This window comes from Thalassophryne amazonica, chromosome 7 (genome assembly GCF_902500255.1).
Source record: "Thalassophryne amazonica chromosome 7, fThaAma1.1, whole genome shotgun sequence".
Classification (NCBI taxonomy): domain Eukaryota; kingdom Metazoa; phylum Chordata; class Actinopteri; order Batrachoidiformes; family Batrachoididae; genus Thalassophryne; species Thalassophryne amazonica.
This window is the reverse complement of record NC_047109.1, coordinates 58,438,056-58,460,726: the sequence shown is the minus strand read 5'-3', so window position 1 is coordinate 58,460,726 and position 22,671 is coordinate 58,438,056. Positions and strand designations below refer to the sequence as shown.

Genomic DNA, 22,671 nt, shown 5'->3' with positions numbered 1-22,671 from the left:
TATTTGGAGTGGTTGTTCATGAAGACGAGGCCCTGCTGATGACCTTGTGTGTATTATTTGTAATGCCATTTCCCATCATATAGGTCATGTAGCACGTAAGACATCATTTCGTCTTTATTAATATTCAGGGTTTGGGTCTTCGTCAGTTGAATTAAAGCAGCGGGTGAGTTCAGATGGCTCCTGAATGGATCCGAGCTGCACTCCTCAACTGTACACCGGGAGGTACACCTCTCTAACCTTCAGGCCGTCATCCCCTCAAATGTATTGAGGAAAAGCAGGAGATTTCAGTCAATAGTCTTCAGTATTTGTGGGCTTTCCCCAATTTTATTGTTTCTTTGTTGATAAATAGCAAGAAATTACAAGTAACAGTGTGAAGATCAGCTTGCAACTGTTCCATAAACACACCCTGTAGGTTACTGATATAAGAAAATGGCACCTCCTGAGTGGTTGCGCACCCTGTTCTGTTTTGTTAACATTGAGACACATGAAAAGTGCACACAATCTTGCACACACTCACACTCACGCACATACGTGCATGGTTCTCCTATTCTTCTCCACACAGTGGCAGGAAGTTATTCACATATCCGCTGTGCCTGTGGCAAAGAAAAAATAGTGAGTGAACAAAGTGGGCTGGGAGGTAACTGTTAGAAGGTGGTGGCGACAGTGGTGATGATATTTGGGTGAGCTAAGTGCTCACGCGGACAGGACTGTAACTACGCCACTAGAACAAGTCACGGCTGGTGTTGAGATCAGATAGAGGTGGTGGTTCTGTGGCACTAAACGGCTGGACTGGACTAAACTGGACGACTACTGAGGAGTGGAGATGTTGGTTCTGAGGATGATGGTGCTGCTGGGGTTGGTCTGGGTGTGTCAAGGTGAGATAGTCACTCTATGGACCTTTATTATTCTGTAGTAAATTGATGCAGCACATTAGCTTTTCAACATCAAGCAAAACTGCACCTTGGTGTTGCTAAAGTAGGCCAGCGAGATGGTTTTATATATATATATATATATATATATATATATATATATATATATATATATATATATATATATATATTCTTTTTTTCCTCTTTTTTTGTTTTACAGGAAGGAAGGGGGAGCAAACCCGATGTCTAACATTGCCAAATACTGACAATGACATGAAATTAAGTTTGAAAATATGAGCTATTTCTAAATTCTAAGATGTCCAAGTAATGATGTTTATTTGAACTAGAGACATTCCATGTAAAGTGCAGTAATATGTACATGTGTGGGGTAGGTATTTGGTTGAACCCTCATGTGTTTGTTGTAAACTGGGACACACTGTGGAAAAATTGGAGATTGACATTATATTTATTTAGAGTATGTGGCCAACAGTTACCATAAAAAGTCAGTAGCCTTCGAACAAATGCAGCGATTGGTAATTTTTTAAAGTAGGTCAAGGTCACTGGCCTTTGAACCCATGTGAAGTACTCCTCCAAGGCATGTACCCACCAAATATGAAGTTTTTGCAAGCAATAGGTGCCGAGGTACATTGCGGGGAACAAATGTCAGGTGAAGGATTTGACAGTTGTGACAATTGGTGACCTTGAAAAGTAGGTCAAGGCCACCGACCTTTGAACCAGTGCGAAGTATTCCTCCAAGGCATGTACCCATCAAATATGAAGTTTCTGTGAGCAATAGGTGCTGAGCTACGTTGTGGCAAAGGATTTGGCAGTTGTGACCTTGGAAAGTAGGTCAAGGTCACCGGCCTTCAAACCCATGTGACGTACTCCTCCAAATCATGCACCCACCAAATATGAAGTTTCTGCGAGCAATAGGTGCCGAGCAATGTTGTGGAGAAGGATTTGACAGTTGTGACCATTGGTGACCTTCAAAAGTAGGTCAAGGTGACTGGCCTTCGAACCCATGTGAAGTACTCCTCCAAGGCATGTACCCACCAAATATGAAGTTTCTGCGAGCAATAGGTGCCAAGCTACGTTGCGGCGAATGAATTGCGGCCGGACAGACAGACAACCCGGATGCCACATGCCCCGCCTCGCGGCGCAAGTGCCACGCGGGGCATAAAAATTTTAGAATAGCGTTTTATTCTTATCTATTAGTCAGTATGATAAAAATCCTTATGATTTGCTTGATGAGTTTTTTCCCCCATGAATTTTTTCACTAATCCAGAAAGTGCGGATGGTTTTACATAATTATTATTCAACTTTGTGTGTTGGGTTGAATTTTTGTTACTGTCCTGATGTTATTTTATCACACACACCTGCCAACCCCATTGTCAAACTCCGCCAGATTCGTCATTGTCACAGCAACAACCTTTGACCTTTATCAAGCCGGCCCACTCCATTTCCTGTTGCTATTCGCTCCTACTGGAAACTTCCTGTTTGTGTCTCGCCCATTTCCTGTTCTCTTTAGCAGCCGTATCAGGACCCACCTTCATGGCTGACCTGTATTGTTGAACTGTTGCTAATGCACTGAAACAATGAGCCCTTTTTGAATATTGTGTGTGGGTGTGCTGGAACTATAGTTGGACCGCCTGAGAAAATGAAACAGTTAATTTCCTTCTTTTTTTTTTTAAATAATGGACATTTTGAATTAATTAAATATGATGTTTGTTTTTTTAAGGGTACATGTAGACTTTGACATTATACAGTTATTTGTTACACAGTACGAATGCACAGTAACCTGTCCCTCAGCAAATACTTCTGAGGTTTCTGCCTTAATGTATCTCCACAGGTGCATCTGGTGATCCGTGGGGACAGTGTCCAGTTACCAGGCGGTGTAAGAACAAATTCGGCGATGGCTTGTGTGACAAGGAGTGTATAGAAGCTGAGTGTCTCAGAGACGGTTTTGACTGTCTGACGGAGAGAGGCCACTGCAAGTAAACACCTTTCTTATCATCCTCAGGGATCACATTTCAGTCATTTAAGCTTTTAGTGGTTTATCCATTGAAGAAACTGTTTTACATGAAGAAATGACAAAACATACAAAAACAGGAAGAATGCTGGTAATTAACTACAGCTTCATCTTTTAATGTTATTGCTGGTTATAGTAATAGTATTGGCCATAGCTAGAGGGTGATCGTAGAACACATAGCTCTGCCAATTTACAAAAGTCATCTTAGTCAGTACAACTGAGTTTAAGTGTAGGTGGGCACTGTTTTACAAAAGCATAAGTAACATGGAATTCAGTGGAAGGCATTATAATATAATTAAAACTTCTTGATCTACATTCAAAATTATAACAACTCTTCCTTGAGTCAAAACCTATGTTCTTCTTTTTCCTTTGACTACTCCTGTTAGGGGGCCCCACAGCAGATCAATCATTTCCATCTCACCCTGTCCTCTGTATCTTCCTCTGTCACACCAACCACCTACATGTTCTCCCTCAGCACATCCATAAACCTCCTCTTTGGCCTCTCTCTTCTCCTCCTGCCTGGTGGCTCCATCCTCAGCATCCTTCTCCCTATATATTCTGGGTCCCTCCGCTGCACTTGTCCAAACCATTTCAATCTCGCCGCTCTGACTTTGTCTCTAAATTGTCCCACCTGAGCTGTCCCTCTGATATGTTCATTCCTAATCCTGTCCATCCTCGCCACTCCAAAAGAGAATCATAACATCTTCAGCTCTGCCACCTCCAGCTCTGTCTCCTGTCTTTTTGCTAGTGCCAACATCTCTAAACCATACAGCATGTCTTGTAGACTTTCCCCTTCACTCTTGCAGATATTCTTGGGTCACAAATTACTACTGCCACCTTTCTCCATCCACTCCACCCTGCCTGCACTCTTTTCTTCGCCTCTCTACCACACTCTCCATTTCTTTGGACAGTTGATCCCAAGTATTTATACTCATCTACATTCACCACATCACCACATCCTTGTAACCACAGTATTCCACTGGGCTCCCTCTCATTTACACACATGTACCCAGACAGCAAATAGATCCGGGCCGGATGTAGTCCAACATCTGGTACCAATCCTGAAAACAGATCCGGTCCAGACAGTTTTTGCACCCTGGCCCAGATCCGGCATGGCTCCGCTTTACAGTTCTGGAACAGATCCGGACCAGATCTGAACTGGATCCACAAAACACCAACCGTTTACAGACCATATCTGGCACGGATCTGGGGCAGATGTGGACCGCATCACAGCACCGTGGCAGGAACAAGTTTTACATGGGTAAGTTCTGTGGATCCGAGGAAACTGATTTGTATCTATAACACACAGATCAGTGACCCTTTGCAATAAGCATTTAAAAAAGCCTCAGTGACGATCACGATTACAGAGTACAGAGTTAATAACCTCTAATGGATAGTTTCTGCCAAGTGCAGATAAAATTGCTTATCGTTATGCCCCATGTTCCTGCCACGGTGCTGTGATGCGGACCACATCTGTCCCAGATCCGTGCCATATATGGTCTGTAAACGGTTGGTGTTTTGCCGATCCAGTTCAGATCTGGTCTGGATCTGTTCCAGAACTGTAAAGCGGATCCGTGCCGGATCTGCGCCAGGGTGCAAAAACTGTCTGGACCGGATCTGTTTTCAGGATTGGTACCAGATGTTGGACTACATCCGGCCCGGATGTATTTGCTGTCTGGGTACTCAGTCTTGCTCCTACTGACTTGCATTCCCCTTCTCTCCAGAGCATATCTCCACCTCTCCAGGCTAGACTCGACCTGCTCTCTACTCTCACTTCAGATCACAATGTCATCTGCAAGCATCATAGTCCATGGAGACTCCTGTGTGATCTCATACGTCAACCTGTCCGTCACCATTGCGAACAAAAAAGGACTCAGAGCTGATCCTTGGTGTAATCCCACCTCCACCTTGAATGAGTCTGTCATTCCTACTGTGCATTTCATCACTGTCACACTATCCTTGTATGTTTCCTGCACCACCCTCACATACTTCTCTGCCACTCCAGACTTCCTCATGCAATACCACAACTCTCGTCTTGGCACCCTGTCATAAGCTTTCTCTTAATCCACAAACACACAATGCAACTCCTTCTGGCCTTGTGTATACATTTCCAACAGCGCTCTCAGAGCAAGCATTGCATGTGTGCTGATCTTTGCCTGCATGAAACCATATTGCTGCTCACAGATCTTCACCTGTTTTTAAGACTACCTTCTGACTTCTCTTTCCCATAACTTCATGCTGTGGCTGATTAATATTATGCCTCTGTAGTTAGTTACTGCAGTTCTGCACATCACCCTTGTTTTTAAAAATAGGAACCAGCACACTTCATCTCCACTCCTCAGGCGTCTACTCACTTTCCAAGATTTTATTAAATAATCTGGTTAGTAACTCCACTGCCATCTCTCCTAGACATTTCCATGCCTCTACTGGAATGTCATCTGGACCAACTGCCTTTCCGCTCTTCATCCTCTTCATAGCTGCCCTCACTTCATCCTTATTAATCTCTAGCACTTCCTGATTTACTCTCTCCACATCATCCAACCTTTTCTCTGTCTCATTTTCTTCATTCATCAGACTATCCCAGTTCTTTTTCGCCAACCTCTTTCTCCTTATGCTTTCTTGGACATCTTTGTTCCACCACCAAGTCTCCTTATCTTCCTTCCACTGTCCAGGTGTCACACCCAGTACCTTCCTAGGAGTCTCCCTCAACACATCTGCAGTACTTTTCCAGTTGTCCAAAATTGCTTCCCCTCCATCCAGTACCTCTCTCACCTGCTCACTGAATTTCACATAACAGTCTTCCTCCTTCAGCTCCCACCATTTGATCCTTTTCCATTTAAAACGTTTGAGCTCTGACTCTCTTTGTTTTCTTTACCTCTGAAGTCATCCTACGAACCACCATCCTATGCTGTCTAACTTCACTCTCCCCTGCCACCACCTTTCAGTCTCCAATTTCTTTTAGCTTGCATCTCCTATAAAGAATGTAGTTCACCTGTGTACACCTTCCTCCATTCTTATATGTCACCCTGTGCTCCTCCCTATCCTTAAAGTAGATATTCACCACCGCTATTTCCATACTATTTGCAGAATCAGCTACTGTCTGCCCTTCCACATTCCTGTCCTTGATACCATATCTACCCATTACTTCCTCAGCACCTCTGTTCCCTTCACCAACATGCCCATTGAAATCTGCTCCATTTGCCACTCTCTCATGCTTGAGCACACACTCCACCACCTCATGTAACTCACTCCAGAAATCTTCTTTCTCCTTCATCATGTGACCTAGCTGTAGGACATATGCACTGATGATATTCATCATCAACGCTTCAATTTCCAACTTCACACTCATCACCCTGTCTCTCGCTTAACCTCTAGCACACTCTTAACATACTTTTCCTTTACAATGATCCTAACACCACTTCTCTTCCCATACACACCAAGATACAACAACTTGAGCCCACCTCCGATGCTCCTGGGCTTACTTCTCCTCCAGTTGGTCTCTTGCACATACAATATGTTTACCTTTCTCCTGCGCATCATGTCAGCCAGCTCTCTCCCTTTACCAGTTCTACTGCCAACATTCAAAGTCCCGACTCTCACTATCCACCCTTTTAATTTTTTTGTTCTCCCTCTGTTTCTGGACACATTTTCCTCCTCTCCTTCTTCACCCAGCAGTAGCCCAATTTCCGCCGGCACCCTGTTGGACAACGGCACCAGTGGCGGTCTTTGTTAATATGGGCCTTGACCACTGAACTATACACTACGTGGCCTTGACCAATCCAGTATAATGATATCATCATTAAGCGCAAAAGTGATTGGCCGGTCGATGCAGGGAGCTTTGTGGGTAGTGTAGTTCAGGATCAATTTGCACGTTAACAGTGGCTTATCCACTCGATACAAAAACAAACATTAAACATTATTTTATTTTATTTCTTTGTGGCTGTAATTTAATCGCCAAGACTCGGTGGGGGAGAGGAGCTCTCATGTCGCAGCTGTGTGTACAGAGGGAGGGACTTTTCTTCACGTTTAGACATTGTTTTGGGTTTAAAACGTGGATTATTTATTCGGATTAATCCCACTGAAACTAACAGATAAGAATTTATATTTACGAGGGTAGGCTGAAAAGTTCTAAGGCTCACTATGATACAGTTGGCTCACTATGATACAGTTAATGCATTAACTGCATTATAGTGAGCCTTAGAACTTTTCAGCCTACCCTCGTACTACGTGTATTTTACTCTGCTAATCAATGCATTAATGGATGTATTTTGGTTGTTTAAGCGGCAGGGTTCAAAGCTTGTGACAAAAGTGGCAGCTTTTAGCTCGTGATGGTGTATCTAATACAGAGATAAACTGTGACTTCTAATATTGTGTTTTCTGCTTTTGAAGGATGATGACAGTGTTTGGTGTTTTATTTTTTTATTTACTCATTTTTCGTGTGTTCTTTGTGTTTGTGATCCTTGAATTTACCCAGAAGCCCCTGCGGCGCTAAAAGTGAAACTGGTTTATCAGAAGCCGACAGTGTAATCTGATGTGGCCGCGTCCAAATCAATACTAAAAGTTATCGGTTATCTGTAATAAAGATCTTTTTTTTTTAGCAGTTTATCAGTTTATCATCATAAAAGATAACTTTTCAGTTATCTGATTAATGGTTATCAAAACGACCTTTTTGGTTAGCTGTGCCCACCACTGCGAACACCTTATGGCACTTGGGCAACCTCGGGTGGTGTCATGCAGTGTAACAAAAATGGCCAAGCAGTTTAGTGATCTCACATGGCTGCTGCCACCTTCGTTCAACAGGTAGGATCAGGTTTCCATGCTACTGAAGATTTGTGGAACCCCTTCGGCTACATAGCAAAGTGTTTCCAAAACATTACATTTTTTGGTAATTTTGGAGAAGATAGGTGAACTTTCTTCTGCAACTCCATCAGTTTTTATATTTTAAAATTGTCTGATCAACCGCATACTAGAATAAAGAATTTCATGATCAAGACCTCTCACCCCCAATTCCTACACCCACCTGGTGTAGCAGAAGTGCAATATCAAACAATATCAAGCAATATAAAATGCCATAGTGATGTAGATTATAAGACGGCGCTACCTTCATCTACGTTAGTGGGTCTTGGATCAAGCTTATTACAACTCTTGAACTTAAATTGCTGAACCAAAGCATAGCTCACCATCCAGACCATGATTATTTATAATAGTTGTATTCTATTTGAACCTAAAATTATTGCAAACATGTCATTCTGTCTCTTCATTCCTCCCTATCTGGCTCTCAGTCCAGGCCACATTCAGTACTGCCGTGATCACTATGCCAACTCCCACTGTGAGCAGGGATGTGACAGCGCCCCCTGTGGATGGGACGGTAGTGACTGCTTCATACACCAAAGCCCCCTTTGGGCTAAAGGCACCCTGGTCGTCCATACCCACATCTCACTACAGCGTGGCACCTTCTCCAACAGTTCCCTGCTCTGGGCTCTCAGTGTCCTCCTCCAGTCTCCACTCAAACTGAGAGGTGCCGCCCCCCTCGCCACGAACAGGAACCTAGTCACCTTTGACCATCAACAGCTCACTGACCTACTGGCTAAGGAGTCACCGGCTGAATCAAATGGGTGGGTGTGATCTTACGTTAAAGAGTGTGAATACTGTATATGACATAGAATTTCATATGTATTCTACCTCTGACATGAGTAGTAATTAGGACATTATAGAGGTGCAGTTCATGTTTTCAGCACCTTCACTTATCACTCAGTATAGAAATAGGGCACCGCAGTCTCGTTTGAACCCTGCGTGATATCGCAGGATTTCACCACTTATGGGGACAGCCGGTCCTGAAATGGGGTGCTAATTTGTTTTCAGCTGCAAACATTGAAGCAGTCATGAAAAGTGCAGGGGTTTTTTTTTTGGTTCCCAGTAGAGAAGGGAAGATGAGGCAAATGGGAGAGGTTGTGTCGGCAAGTGTTAGCCTACACAGCTAAACAGAGAGCTTGAAACAAAGAGTGTGAATACTGTAGATGACACAGAATTTCATATGTATTCTACCTCTGACATGAGTAGTAATTAGGACATGATAGAGGTGCAGTTCATCTTTTCAGCACCTTCACTTTTCACTCAGTATAGAAATAGGGCACCGCAGTCTCGTTTGAACCCTGTGTGATATCGCAGGATTTGACCACTTATGGGGACAGCCGGTCCTGAAATGGGGTGCTGATTTGTTTTCAGCTGCAAACACTGAAGCAGTCCCGAAAAGTGAGGGGGGAGGGGGGGGCATTCCCAGTGCAGACAGGAAGATGAGGCAAATGGGAGCGGTTGTGTCGGTAGGTGTTAGCCTACACAGCTAACCAGAGTAGCTGCATTCTCTCACCTGCAAAACCGCCTCGACATGTTTGAGCTCTTGGTCATAAACAAATTGCAACACACGTCACCCTTTCCACTGCATTGTCACTTTTCTTTGCATATTCACTTTGTTTGTCTTGTAATTTCCCCAAAAACTCAGAGACGGCTGTCCCTGGATGTAGAATTATTGCACCATATACGTCATATTTTAACTGATTCCATCTGCTCAAAGTGATATTAATCAGTAAAATCACCTGGTGGAGTCAGTGGCTGCAAAGAAAACCTGCACCCTCATGGCTCTTTCTGGAACAGGTTGCCTACCCCTGCTTTAGCGCCTGCCCTCAAATGAGACTGAGCTGCCCAATAGTCATTCTCAAACTGAAGGTCAAAGTTTTTTCACTTAGAATTTTTTTATATATTAAATTCAGATAGCAGTGCACCGTGCTCACAGAGCTCAAACCTCCACCAACACTAGTTTCTAATTCTGCAAATTTTTACTTTGGTAAATTTTTCAAGGTCAAAGCCCTGTTACAAGGGGCTTTCCAAAACCTAAATTAGATGTGATCAAATGTCAGGAGTATGTATTTAGTTCATGCACTTGAATCAAAGTTTTTCTGTGATGTTGTCCAGTTTTTTTTCCCAACTTTTTCGGTTTCTGAATTCTTTTTCATATAATTTTCACAGAGCATTGGTTATATTTGCTATGTAAAATTTGTCATTGCTTTTTGTCACTTGGCTTTCAACTGATAACTAGAAGATAGACAAACAGGCATAAAATTGGGACTGCCATCTAATTTTGTTGGTGTAGGTAAAAAGCTATAACAGAGAAATGAGTGAATGAGGCACTTTTGATTGAGATATAATGCAAAATGTACACCAAAATGGGCTTTTCAATATTAAATTCAAATGTCCACAAAATCCACAATCCAGATCAGATCTGGATCAAATTTTGTCAGGCGATAGTGAGTTCCAGTCTGCACCCCACTTTCAAATATGAGAGCGATTATGGCATATTTGATCAAGATATAATGTAAAATATACATTAAATGGGGGTTTCAATGTTAAATTTAATTGGCCACAAAATCCACAATCCAGATCAGATCTGGATCAAATTTTGTCAGGCGATAGTGAGTTCCAGTCTGCACCCCACTTTCAAATATGAGAGCGATTATGGCATATTTGATCAAGATATAATGTAAAATATACATTAAATGGGGTTTTCAATGTTAAATTTAATTGGCCACAAAATCTGTAGTCCGGATCAGATCCAGATCAAGCTTTGTCAGTCCATAAAGGATATGATCCTGCATAAAGCTCTCAAATATGAAAGTCATTCAATATTTTTTGATAGAGTTATGAATGTTTGAAAATACATTCTCTGTTAAAAGATGGGGATTTTTCCAATTTTTCCTGACTTTGACCTTTGACCTATGACCTTGAAACTTTAATCAGTTCGTGCCAGGATATGAATCGTCTGTAAAACTTTCATAATGATATATGAAAAATTGTGGGTTACAGGCTGTTCACAGTCGGTCAAACAAACAGGGATTAAAACATAACTTCTACCCAACTTTGTTGGCAGAAGTAAAAAATATGAATGAGTTTCCTCACTAAACTATAAGTTTGTACTTTGGACGGTGATAGTGTCAAAATGCGTTGCGAAGATCAAACTTCATTAAATTAATTTTGTCTTGGATGGATAGAGCACATTAAACCTGCCCTGTTGGAAGGGTTCTCATTCATGTTTTTGGGGGGGGGTAATACAAAGTAACCATGGATGGTCATGCAAAGCCTCATTTCAAATTCTAAAGCAAGGAGTGTATTGCCAAAAGAAGTGTGCGATCACTTTGTGTTTGCGCCATACATTTTCTTTGATGATGGTACACACTTTTCTCAATGAAAAGCATGTTTGGATGCTGTCTTTTATTGGTATTCTGGGTGTTGCCATAGCAACCATGTACCTTACGCCACTCGGGTGTGCTGTTTTTATCCCATGTGTGAAACAATTGTCTGACCATAATTAATTTGAGAAATATCCCAAAAGTAAATCAATATAAGTGCACAATACAATTTTCTTTCAATTTAATATTTGTTGCCAAATGTATCTGGACAGCAACCTAAAACTTCAACCTGGAACAAGCCCAAGATTCTACTTTAGAGCTCTTTCCTATAATGTTTCACTCTCGTTTCCTTCCTAGCTCTGTCCTTTTCCTTCAAGTGGACAACAGACCGTGCTCGCGCCTGCCCTCTACCTGTTTTGCTTCTGCCACTGAGGCGAGCAACTTTCTGCGTGCAGTAATGCTGTTGAAGCCGGCGTCACTACCCTCGCTCCGAGAGCTCAATGCTGTCATTAATGTCAAAGGTCTGCGAGAGGAAATAGGAAACAGAAAGGAGGAAACAATTTTGAAAACGGAAGTCAAAGGTAGGCTCACATGTCCTGTCTCCCACGTTTGTCTGGTGTATTTGTGAGTGGGTGTGTATGAACATGGGTGGATGAAGGTATGCTTTCTATGTCCCACATGTATCCAGTTTTGAATGTCATCCAACCAAAATATTATTGAACACCTTTCATTTTCCACATTCCTGTCAATTTCCAGCTATCGTTGGTTGTAATTTTAATTTGTGATTCCTCATGATTCAAGAACAGGATTTCTAATCAAATCAGGAATAAATCATTTAAATTAAAATGTTAACATTTTCCAATACAGTCCTGATACTGGCGGCCCAATAGCACGTCCAGGAAATGTTTTTGGGATCTCTTCGTTAAGGATCATCATACAGTGACTGCACAAAAAAACTGGATGAAAGCTTTTGTCTATAGCATTAACAATAAAGACACTTCAGAGTAACTTGCCAGTAGCTACTGGTTAAGTCACCAAGATCAAGTGCACTGGAGCAACAGAAATTGAAATGATAAATGAGGCATCTACTAAAATTACACATGGAGTTACTCAGGGCTCTGTTCTTGTCCCAATCATATTGTCAGTTTTAATGTTGCAAATTGGACTTACCCACAGATATGATATTAGCTTCTTCTGTTATATTGATGACATTCCATTATATCTCTGTTTTGATTCAGATTTTTTTTTAATTATTTGTTTTCATTTTTATTTTCAACAATGGAACCTACATACATCTAAAATTACAGTAAATGGAATTCTTTCAGGCACTAATTTGCATCTCAAGACATCTCGGCTTCCTTTTCTTCAATTTTGTTTTATTTCAGGTTTCAGTATTTTATTTTTATTTGCCACTTTGGTTGTTGATTTGTTTGTAATTTTTATTTATTTTTTGCACTGTTGTTACACTTTTTCCACACACTGTAATGTCACCTCACACAAATCAAAATCTCTAAAACTCAGTTTTTGTCGCTGATATTAGCCAGAAAATCCATTAATACACAAAAGTTAGGTTTGCTTATTATTACAGGCAGCAATAAATGTTTGTGTGAATATTTTTTACCTTACAGTTTTCAGTTCTTTGTCATCATATTTCATTTGAACACTATTTTCTCATTCATATAGAAGTAAGTTGTTTGCCTGTGCGGTTGCCATCCAGGACCCAAGGTGATTCCATGTTGTCATGGATGTGTTTGAAGCGTGACATCGGCACATGACCTGATAGAAGTAAATGTTATATTAATAAACTCATTTCCTGTCTTCCTCTCACAGAGCCTACCCCTGCGTGGCTATGGGCTGTGGTTGCTATAGCGATAGGCCTGGTGCTGGTGCTGGTCCTGGTGGTGCTCTTCGTGATGAGGAGGGTGAGACAGCAGCAGGCGGAGAGAGAGAGCAGTAACAGGGTGAGACACCGCTCCACTGCCACCGATCACAACAGCAACTCCAAGACGTGGACACAGCCCACAGCACAGCAAGAACAGAGAGTCCGATCCAGCAGGGACAAGGACAGGATCGGCCTGAGGAAAAAGAAAAAAGCAAAGGAAGCAGAGAAAAAGAGGAGGAGGGAACCTCTGGGTGAAGACGCCGTTCGAATGAGGTGAGCTGAACTATTGTGAAGACATGGAAGAATGTCTTCTTGTCTACTGGAAGTTGTGTCCGTGTGGACAAAGGCACTGGTTTTGTAAAAGACTTTTATTGATTTTGCTCTTGTTATGACAATATATTTTTAATCTGCTGTCTAGCAGTTGTTAGAAAAAGAGAAAGAACTGGGATGCTAAATACACACACACACTCATCTTCAACTGCTTTGTCCAATCAAGGGTCGCAGGTGGCTGGAGCCTATCCCAGCAGTCATAGAGCGCGAGGCAGGGTACACCCAGGACAGGACGTCAGTCTGTCACAGGACCACAAACAGACAAACAAACACATTCACACCTACTCGCACACCTACGGGCAATTTAAAGATTCCACCTAACCTGCATGTCTTTGGATGTGGGAGGAAACCCACGTAAACACGGGGAGAACATGCAGACTCCACACAGAAAGGCCACAGGCGGGAATTGAACACATGACCTTCTCACTGTGAGGCAACAGTGCTAACCACTAAACCACCGTGCTGTCCCGGGATGCTAAATAAAATTATAAAATTCAAAATAATGGATTGCATCAATAATCTCCTCTTTAATACAGTACAGCAAACTCACCACTTTTACAGCCGGATGACCTCAAAGTCTTTGACTGGATACTAGCATTGGAAACTGCCCAGGTCTCCCTTGCAAAAGACATCTCGATCTCAATGGGATTAACCTGGTTAAATAAAGCTTAATAAATAAATAAAAAATAACTCATTGAACCTCCCATGGAGTTCGGTTAAGTCTGTGTATGCTACAGAATGGTACATCTATTCAGAGCGGGCCATTCAGAAAGTGCGTGAGTTGAGTGTGTATTAAGGAGGTGATAGCAAGATACCATAACAACTCAAAAATCATTATTTTGATATTAAATAACCATTTATTATTCATTTATTTAATATACTTTTTTTGCTGTGATAAAACGCTAAAAGCTTGTAGAACCCACAAGGTTTTTTTGTAGTCACATTACATTTTAGGAAAACAGTCTGAAATGAAAATGTCTAATCTTAATGTCAGGACTGACAGGCTGGATGGTCAGGAAATACAGGACACAAATGCATGGCTCAAACAAACAGTTCTGGTTTTTAAAATGTTTTACTGTGGTGGGTAGCAGAGGTCAGTTACACGAGTAAGCAGTCCAGAAAAAGCAGCAGAACAAAAACCATCAGGCAATTAGGCGTGGTTGAAGCAACAGGCTGGAGGTCAGGTCCACACAAAGAGGCAGGCAGGACTGTGGAATGCAGGTACAAAGCTGGAATGAAGGCACAATGCACGACAAACTGGTGAGGAACAAACACACCCAGTGACCTTAAATAACCCCAGGTGGTAATCAGCAAATCAAGAACAGGTGTGCTTGGAAAGCACCAGAAGCGTGGCCAAAGAGAGAGAAACACCCATCACCAAGAACCAAGAGAGAGACAAGAGAGACAGAGACAGACCGACCCAAGCAGAAAAACCCAGCAAGAGAATACACAAACCAAAACCAATAATAAACCAATTGATGTAAGAATAACTAACTGAACAAAAGAACAAACAAAACTCATACTCTGACAAGGGAATGTTTCAGAAATCTTGGGTTAATGTATTTTGTGTGTAAGTGTTCATTAATCATAATCAAAATACAAAAGAAGGAAATGAAAAGGAAAACAACACAGCCTCCAGGAAATGAATGATGGTGGTTTGTTGCTTTACTTGAAAACTTTGCTTTGACTTACAGACCTCTTAAAAGGGACCAGGATATAGGAAGTGACACTGATTTTACCCAGAGTTCACTGGAAGACATAAACGTAAGGTGCTCGAGGCGACAGGAGGACCCATCGATCTGTGACCACCGGACCCAGGAGCAGAGACACTATCGGGCCGGACCCTCACAGTCCCGCAGACCCATACAGTGTAAGGAAATAAAAGTGTACACATCCTTTGACATGTAGTGTCACAAATACATGTGTTCTCAGCTTTCATTATTCTAACACACACACACATACATACATACACACACACACACACACACACACACACACACACACACACACACACACACACACACACACACACACACACACACACACACACACACACACACACACAACCCCAATTCCAATTAAGTTGGGACGTTGTGTAAAATGTAAATAAAAACAGAATACAATGATTTGCAAATCATCTTCAACCTATATTCAATTGAATACACCACAAAGACAAGATATTTAATGTTCAAACTGATCAACCTTATTGTTTTTGTGCAAATATTTGCTCATTTTGAAATGGATGCCTGCAACACATTTCAAAAAAACTGGGACAGTGGTATGTTTACCACTGTGTTACATCACCTTTCCTTCTAACAACACTCAGTTAGCGTTTGGGAACTGAGGACAGTCATGATTGGGTATAAAAGGAGCATCCCCAAAAGTCTCAGCCATTCACAAGCAGAGATGGGGTGAGGATGTATACGAGGTCTGTCCATAAAGTATAGGTCCTTTTTATTTTTTTCAAAAACTATATGGATTTCATTCATATGTTTTTACGTCAGACATGCTTGAACCCTCGTGCGCATGCGTGAGTTTTTCCACGCCTGTCGGTGACGTCATTCGCCTGTGAGCACTCCTTGTGGGAGGAGTCGTCCAGCCCCTCATCGGAATTCCTTTGTCTGAGAAGTTGCTGAGAGACTGGCGCTTTGTTTGATCAAAATTTTTTCTAAACCTGTGAGACACATCGAAGTGGACATGGTTCGAAAAATTAAGCTAGTCTTCAGTGAAAATTTTAACAGCTGATGAGAGATTTTGAGGTGATTCTGTCGCTTTAAGGACTTTTCACGGTGCGAGACGTCGCGCAGCGCTCTCAGGCAGCGTCATCAGCCTGTTTCAAGCTTAAAACCTCCACATTTCAGGCTCTGTTGATCCAGGACGTCGTGAGAGAACAGAGAAGTTTCAGAAGAAGTCAGTTTCAGCATTTTATCCGGATATTCCACTGTTAAAGGAGATTTTTTTAATGAAAGACGTGCGGGCGGATTGCAGCGTCGGCTCGCAGCCGCCGCGACGCTCCGCCACAGGAAAAACACCTCTGTTGGAAGCCTTGAGGACAAGTTGGAACATCTCCAGCTGATAAACAATTTCTCATATACTCACTCCACTGAAAGCCATCAAAAGCCAACTGGATTTTAACAAATGGTTATCAACACGGAGGTGTTTTTCCTGTGCCGCCGCGCCGCGTCGGCTGCGTCCCGACGCGCGGACCCGTCCGCACGTCTTTCATTAAAAAAATATCCTTTAACAGTGGACTATCCGGATAAAATGCTGAAACCGAATTCTTCTGAAACTTCTCTGTTCTCTCACGACGTCCTGGATTAATAGAGCCTGAAATGTGTAGGTTTTAAGCTTGAAACAGGCTGATGACGCTGCCTGAGAGCGCTGAGCGACGTCTCGCACCGTGAAAAGTCCTTAAAGCGACAGAATCACCTCAAAATCTCTCATCAGCTGTTAAAATTTTCACTGAAAACCAGCTTAATTTTTCGAACCATGTCCACTTCGATGTGTCTCACAGGTTTAGAAAAAAGTTTGATCAAACAAAGCGCCAGTCTCTCAGCAACTTCTCAGACAAAGGAATTCCGACGAGGGGCTGGACGACTCCTCCCACAAGGAGTGCTCACAGGCGAATGACGTCACCGACAGGCATGGAAAAACTCACGCATGCGCACGAGGGTGCAAGCATGTCTGACGTAAAAACATATGAATGAAATCCATATAGTTTTTGAAAAAAGTAAAAAGGACCTATACTTTACGGACAGCCCTCGTATGTGAGGATATATGAAAGCAGCAAGGCCGAAAACCAACATTGAATGCCTGTGACCTTCGATCCCTCTGGCAGCACTGCATTAAAAACCAACATCATTGTGTAAAGGATCTTACCATGTGGGCTCAGGAACACTTCAGAAAACCGTTGTCAGTTAACACAGTTCGTCGCTACATCTACAAGTGCAAGTTAAAATTCTACCTTGCAAAGTGAAAGCCATACATCAACAACATCCAGAAATGCCGCCGCCTTCTCTGGGCCCGAGCTCATTTGAAATGGACAGACGCAAAGTGGAAAAGTGTACTGTGGTCTGATGAGTCCACATTTCAAATTGTTTTTAGAAAACATGGACATCGTGTCCTCTGGACAAAAGAGGAAAAGACCATCCATATTGTTACCAGTGCAAAGTTCAAAAGCCAGCATCTGTGATAGTATGAGGGTGTGTTAGTGCCCATGACATGGATAACTTACACATTTGTGATGGCACCATCAATGCTGAAAGGTACATCCAGGTTTTGGAGCAACACATGCTGCCATCCAAGCAATGTCTTTTTCAGGGACGTCCCTGCTTATTTCAGCAAAACAATGCCAAGCCACATTCTGCACATGTTACAACAGGGTGGCTTCGTAGTAAAAGAGTGCGGGTACTAGACTGGCCTGCCTGCAGTCCAGACCTGTCACCCATTGAAAATGTGTGACGCATTATGAAGCGCAAAATACAACAATGGAGACCCCGGACTGTTGAACAACTGAAGTCGTACATCAAGCAAGAATGGGAAAGAATTCCACCTACAAAGCTTCAGCAATTAGTGTCCTCAGTTCCCAAATGCTTACTGAGTGTTGTTAGAAGGAAAGGTGATGTAACACAGTGGTAAACATACCACTGTCCCAGCTTTGTATATATATACCAGTTCACCAAAATGTTAAATCTAGGCTTGCATCTCAGATGTACCTTCTGGCAAATTGTAGCTGAACTTTCAGGTCTTCGTTTTAAGAAAACCCTCCTCTATACCACTTCATCATGAAGCTGTATAACTGGGGATACAAAATGCAAAACATGCACAATTTCTCCAATCACAGTACAGAAGCCTGTAACTTCTTCTGGGCTGAGTGTCTTGGTGGCTTTCCTCACTCTTCTTCTTGCACAGTCATTCAGTTTTTCAGAACTGTCTCCTCCATGCAGATTTACCATAGAGTGCCATACTGTTTGTATTTCTTCATAATTGATGTAAATAAAGTTCAAGACATATTCATTGATTTGGAAATGTTCATGTATCCATCCCCTGACTTGTCTGAAGAAAACTGGCAATAAAACTCATTATTTACAGGTATTATACTAAAGGGGCTCATTACTTATGCAACCCATCATCTTAGTGTTTATATGTTTAATTAATTTGTATCAAGTTGTAGAGATTTACTTTCAGCTTGAGTCTAAGGAAGATAATTTTAGACATTTTTATATTGAGAAGCCTGATTTACTTTTTGTATTTGAAATGCAATAAACAAATAAAATATGTGAAATACCAAGGGGCTGAATACTTTTGCAAGCCACTGTGTGTGTGTGTGTGTGTGTGTGTGTGTGTGTGTGTGTGTGTGTGTGTGTGTGTGTGTGTGTGTGTGTGTGTGTGTGTGTGTGTGTGTGTGTAGTTTAATAAAACTACAGTACATCTGGACCGCCTCTTTAATACATGATTGTTGTCCCACAGCACCACCTAGAGGATGGGAGAGAAACACCATGTCTCCACCGCTTCTCAGTCCTCCTCAGCAGGTTAGCTCTGCATTTTATGTTAATGGTCTGATAAAATCAATGTTGTGAATAGCTCAGCTCCATGTCATCCAGGAAATTTGTAGCCCTTTTCCTTTCCTTCTACAAGATGTCATCTTTAAATCATTTTGACTCACTGTTGGTTTTAGATACACTTGTGGTCGGACATTTACATATACTCATCATGGGCATGAAGGTCATGGTAATTTTGGCCTTTTACTGATATCTTTCAATTGTTCTTTTGCTGCAGTGTGTATAGCATAATCCATTAATGACTAAAAAACAAGAACTGGGTGCACAAGTTTAAAGTTATTTTGGTTCTTCTCTAATCTACGCAGGGTAAAAATTATACAGACAGGCTCAAATATATGTACCATTCACTTAAATCTTTTCATAAGAGGTGCTAAAGGTTCAACAATGTCTTTTAATGTGACAAGACCTACTAACTCCTCATTAGTGATCATGCTTGTCTGCACAAAACAAACTTTTTTTTCACATTGTCATTATGGGGTATTGTGTGTAGAATTTTGAGGAAAAAATGAATTTCATCCATTTTGGAATAAGGCTGTGATATAACAAAATGTGGAAAAAGTGAAGCACTGTGAATACTTTCCAGATGCACTGTATGTTTGACAGAACCATTTGAATGACCAACATTCAGAACAATGGGAAAGTCCAAGGAGCTCAGTGAAGAGCTAAGAAGGAGAATTGTAGATTTACACAAATTGGGAAGGTTTTAGGAGCCATTTCTAAACAACTGCAGATTTCAAGATCATCAGTTCAAACAATTTTGCATAAGAACAAGTTAGTTGGATGTGTCACCACTTTGCCAAGGTCTGGAGGAAGACCCAAACAGAGGAAGTTGGTTAGGACATTCAGAAATAACAACCCAGGAACCACGAAGGCTCAGGCCTGCCATGAACTGGAAACTGCTGGAACACCAGCATCACTGTCCAAAGTGAAGTGAGTTTCACATTGTCATGGAGTGAGAGGGTGTTGACCAAGAAAGAAGCCCTTGCCCCAAAATCGGCACCATCAGGCTAGACTGAAGTTTACAGCGGTCTACATGGACAAGCCAAATACTTTCTGGAGAAAAGTTTTATGGTCAGACCAGAGGTGGGACAAAGTCACCAGCAAATCACTCTCAAGTCATGAATTGGCAAGTCACAAGTCCCAAGTCAAGTCTGAAGTCATAATGACCACCAATTGTTTGCAAGCTGACTTGAGACTTGCCGATTCATGACTTGAGAATTTCTTGACAATGACTTTGTCCCACCTCTGGGTCAGACTATACAAAGATTGAGCTATTTGGCCACAGTAACAAGAAGTATGTTTGGAGGAGTATAGGTGAGGCTTTTGAGATATTTTGCTGCCAGTGGCATTGGTGCATTGCACAAAGTGGCTGGAGCAATGAAGGAGTACTATCTCCAATGTCTTCAATGTCACCTTAAATCAACAGCTAGTTAGTTTAAACTTGGCCACAATTGGGTCTTTCAACAGGGCTATGATCCCAAACACACCTCAAACTAATTGTGGGATGAAAAAAGCAGGCTGGCATGAAGATTCTGGAATGGCCTTCCCAAAGCCCAGACCTCAACCCTATTGATAATTTGTGTGCTACTTTTAAAACCCAGGTCCATGCCAGGAAGCCAACCAGTTTAAATGAACTATATCATTTATGCCAAGAAGAGTGATCAAATATCCAGCCAGAATTATGCCAGAAGCTTGTTGATGGCTACCAAAAGCATCTGGTCGAGGTGCAGCTTGCTAAGGGACATTTAACCAAATATCTGTGGAGGGGTGTATATATACTCAACAAAAATATAAACGCAACACTTTTGGTTTTGCTCCCATTTTGTATGAGATGAACTCAAAGATCTAAAACTTTTTCCACATACACAATATCACCATTTCCCTCAAATATTGTTCACAAACCAGTCTAAATCTGTGATAGTGAGCACTTCTCCTTTGTTGAGATAATCCATCCCACCTCACAGGTGTGCCATATCAAGATGCTGATTAGACACCATGATTAGTGCACAGGTGTGCCTTAGACTGCCCACAATAAAAGGCCACTCTGAAAGGTGCAGTTTTATCACACAGCACAATGCCACAGATGTTGCAAGATTTGAGGGAGCGTGCAATTGTCATGCTGACAGCAGGAATGTCAACCAGAGCTGTTGCTCGTGTAGTGAATGTTCATTTCTCTACCATAAACCGTCTCCAAAGGCGTTTCAGAGAATTTGGCAGTACATCCAACCAGCCTCACAACCGCAGACCACGTGTAACCACACCAGCCCAGGACCTCCACATCCAGCATGTTCACCTCCAAGATCGTCTGAGACCAGCCACTCGGACAGCTGCTGAAACAATCGGTTTGCATAACCAAAGAATTTCTGCACAAACTGTCAGAAACCGTCTCAGGGAAGCTCATCTGCATGCTCGTTGTCCTCATCAGGGTCTCGACCTGACTCCAGTTCGTCCTCGTAACCGACTTGAGTGGGCAAATGCTCACATTCGCTGGCGTTTGGCACGTTGGAGAGGTGTTCTCTTCACGGATGAATCCCGGTTCACACTGTTCAGGGCAGATGGCAGACAGCATGTGTGGCGTCGTGTGGGTGAGCGGTTTTCTGATGTCAATGTTGTGGATCGAGTGGCCCATGGTGGCGGTGGGGTTATGGTATGGGCAGGCGTCTGTTATGGACGAAGAACACAGGTGCATTTTATTAATGGCATTTTGAATGCACAGAGATACCGTGACGAGATCCTGAGGCCCATTGTTGTGCCATACATCCAAGAACATAACCTCATGTTGCAGCAGGATAATGCACGGCCCCATGTTGTAAGGATCTGTACACAATTCTTGGAAACTGAAAATGTCCCAGTTCTTGCATGGCCGGCATACTCACCGGACATGTCACCCATTGAGCATGTTTGGGATGCTCTGGACCGGCGTATACGACAGCGTGTACCAGTTCCTGCCAATATCCAGCAACTTCGCACAGCCACTGAAGAGGAGTGGACCAACATTCCACAGGCCACAATTGACAACCTGATCAACTCTATGCGAAGGAGATGTGTTGCACTGCATGAGGCAAATGGTGGTCACACCAGATACTGACTGGTATCCCCCCCCAATAAAACAAAACTGCACCTTTCAGAGTGGCCTTTTATTGTGGGCAGTCTAAGGCACACCTGTGCACTAATCATGGTGTCTAATCAGCATCTTGATATGGCACACCTGTGAGGTGGGATGGATTATCTCAGCAAAGGAGAAGTGCTCACTATCACAGATTTAGACTGGTTTGTGAACAATATTTGAGGGAAATGGTGATATTGTGTATGTGGAAGAAGTTTTAGATCTTTGAGTTCATCTCATACAAAATGGGAGCAAAACCAAAAGTGTTGCGTTTATATTTTTGTTGAGTGTACAACCCCAACTCCAGTGAAGTTGGGACATTGTGTAAAATGTAAATAAAAACAACCTATATGCAATTGAATACACCACAAAGACAAGATATTTAATGTTCAAACTGATAAACTAAATATTTAATAATAAATAAGTAGTTGCACATTTTAAAATGATACCTGCAACACGTTTCAACAAAGTTGGGACAGTGGTATGTTTACCACTGTGTTACATCACCTTTCCTTCTAACAACACTCAGTAAGCATTTGGGAACTGAGGACACTAATTGTTGAAGCTTTGTAGGTGGAATTCTTTCCCATTCTTACTTGATGTACAAATTCAGTTGTTCAACAGTCTGGGGTCTCCATTGTTGTATTTTGCACTTCATAATGCACCACACATTTTCAGTGGGCAACAGGTCTGGACTGCAGGCAGGCCAGTCTA

General features: G+C 42.2%; 1 protein-coding gene across 1 annotated transcript in view; it reads left to right on the top strand.

The window, feature by feature from the left end:
- Nucleotides 1-639: 639 nt before the first annotated feature.
- The window catches only part of notchl (notch receptor, like), a 30,994-nt gene continuing 8,962 nt past the window's right edge, over nt 640-22,671 (top strand). Inside the window, exons 1-7 of the mRNA XM_034174283.1 lie at nt 640-875; nt 2,719-2,863; nt 8,181-8,513; nt 11,436-11,659; nt 12,909-13,233; nt 14,985-15,160; nt 18,760-18,821. Of these exons, the coding sequence (XP_034030174.1) occupies nt 824-875; nt 2,719-2,863; nt 8,181-8,513; nt 11,436-11,659; nt 12,909-13,233; nt 14,985-15,160; nt 18,760-18,821 (1,317 nt within the window). The 5' untranslated portion in view covers nt 640-823. The remainder of the gene's footprint in view (nt 876-2,718; nt 2,864-8,180; nt 8,514-11,435; nt 11,660-12,908; nt 13,234-14,984; nt 15,161-18,759; nt 18,822-22,671) is intronic.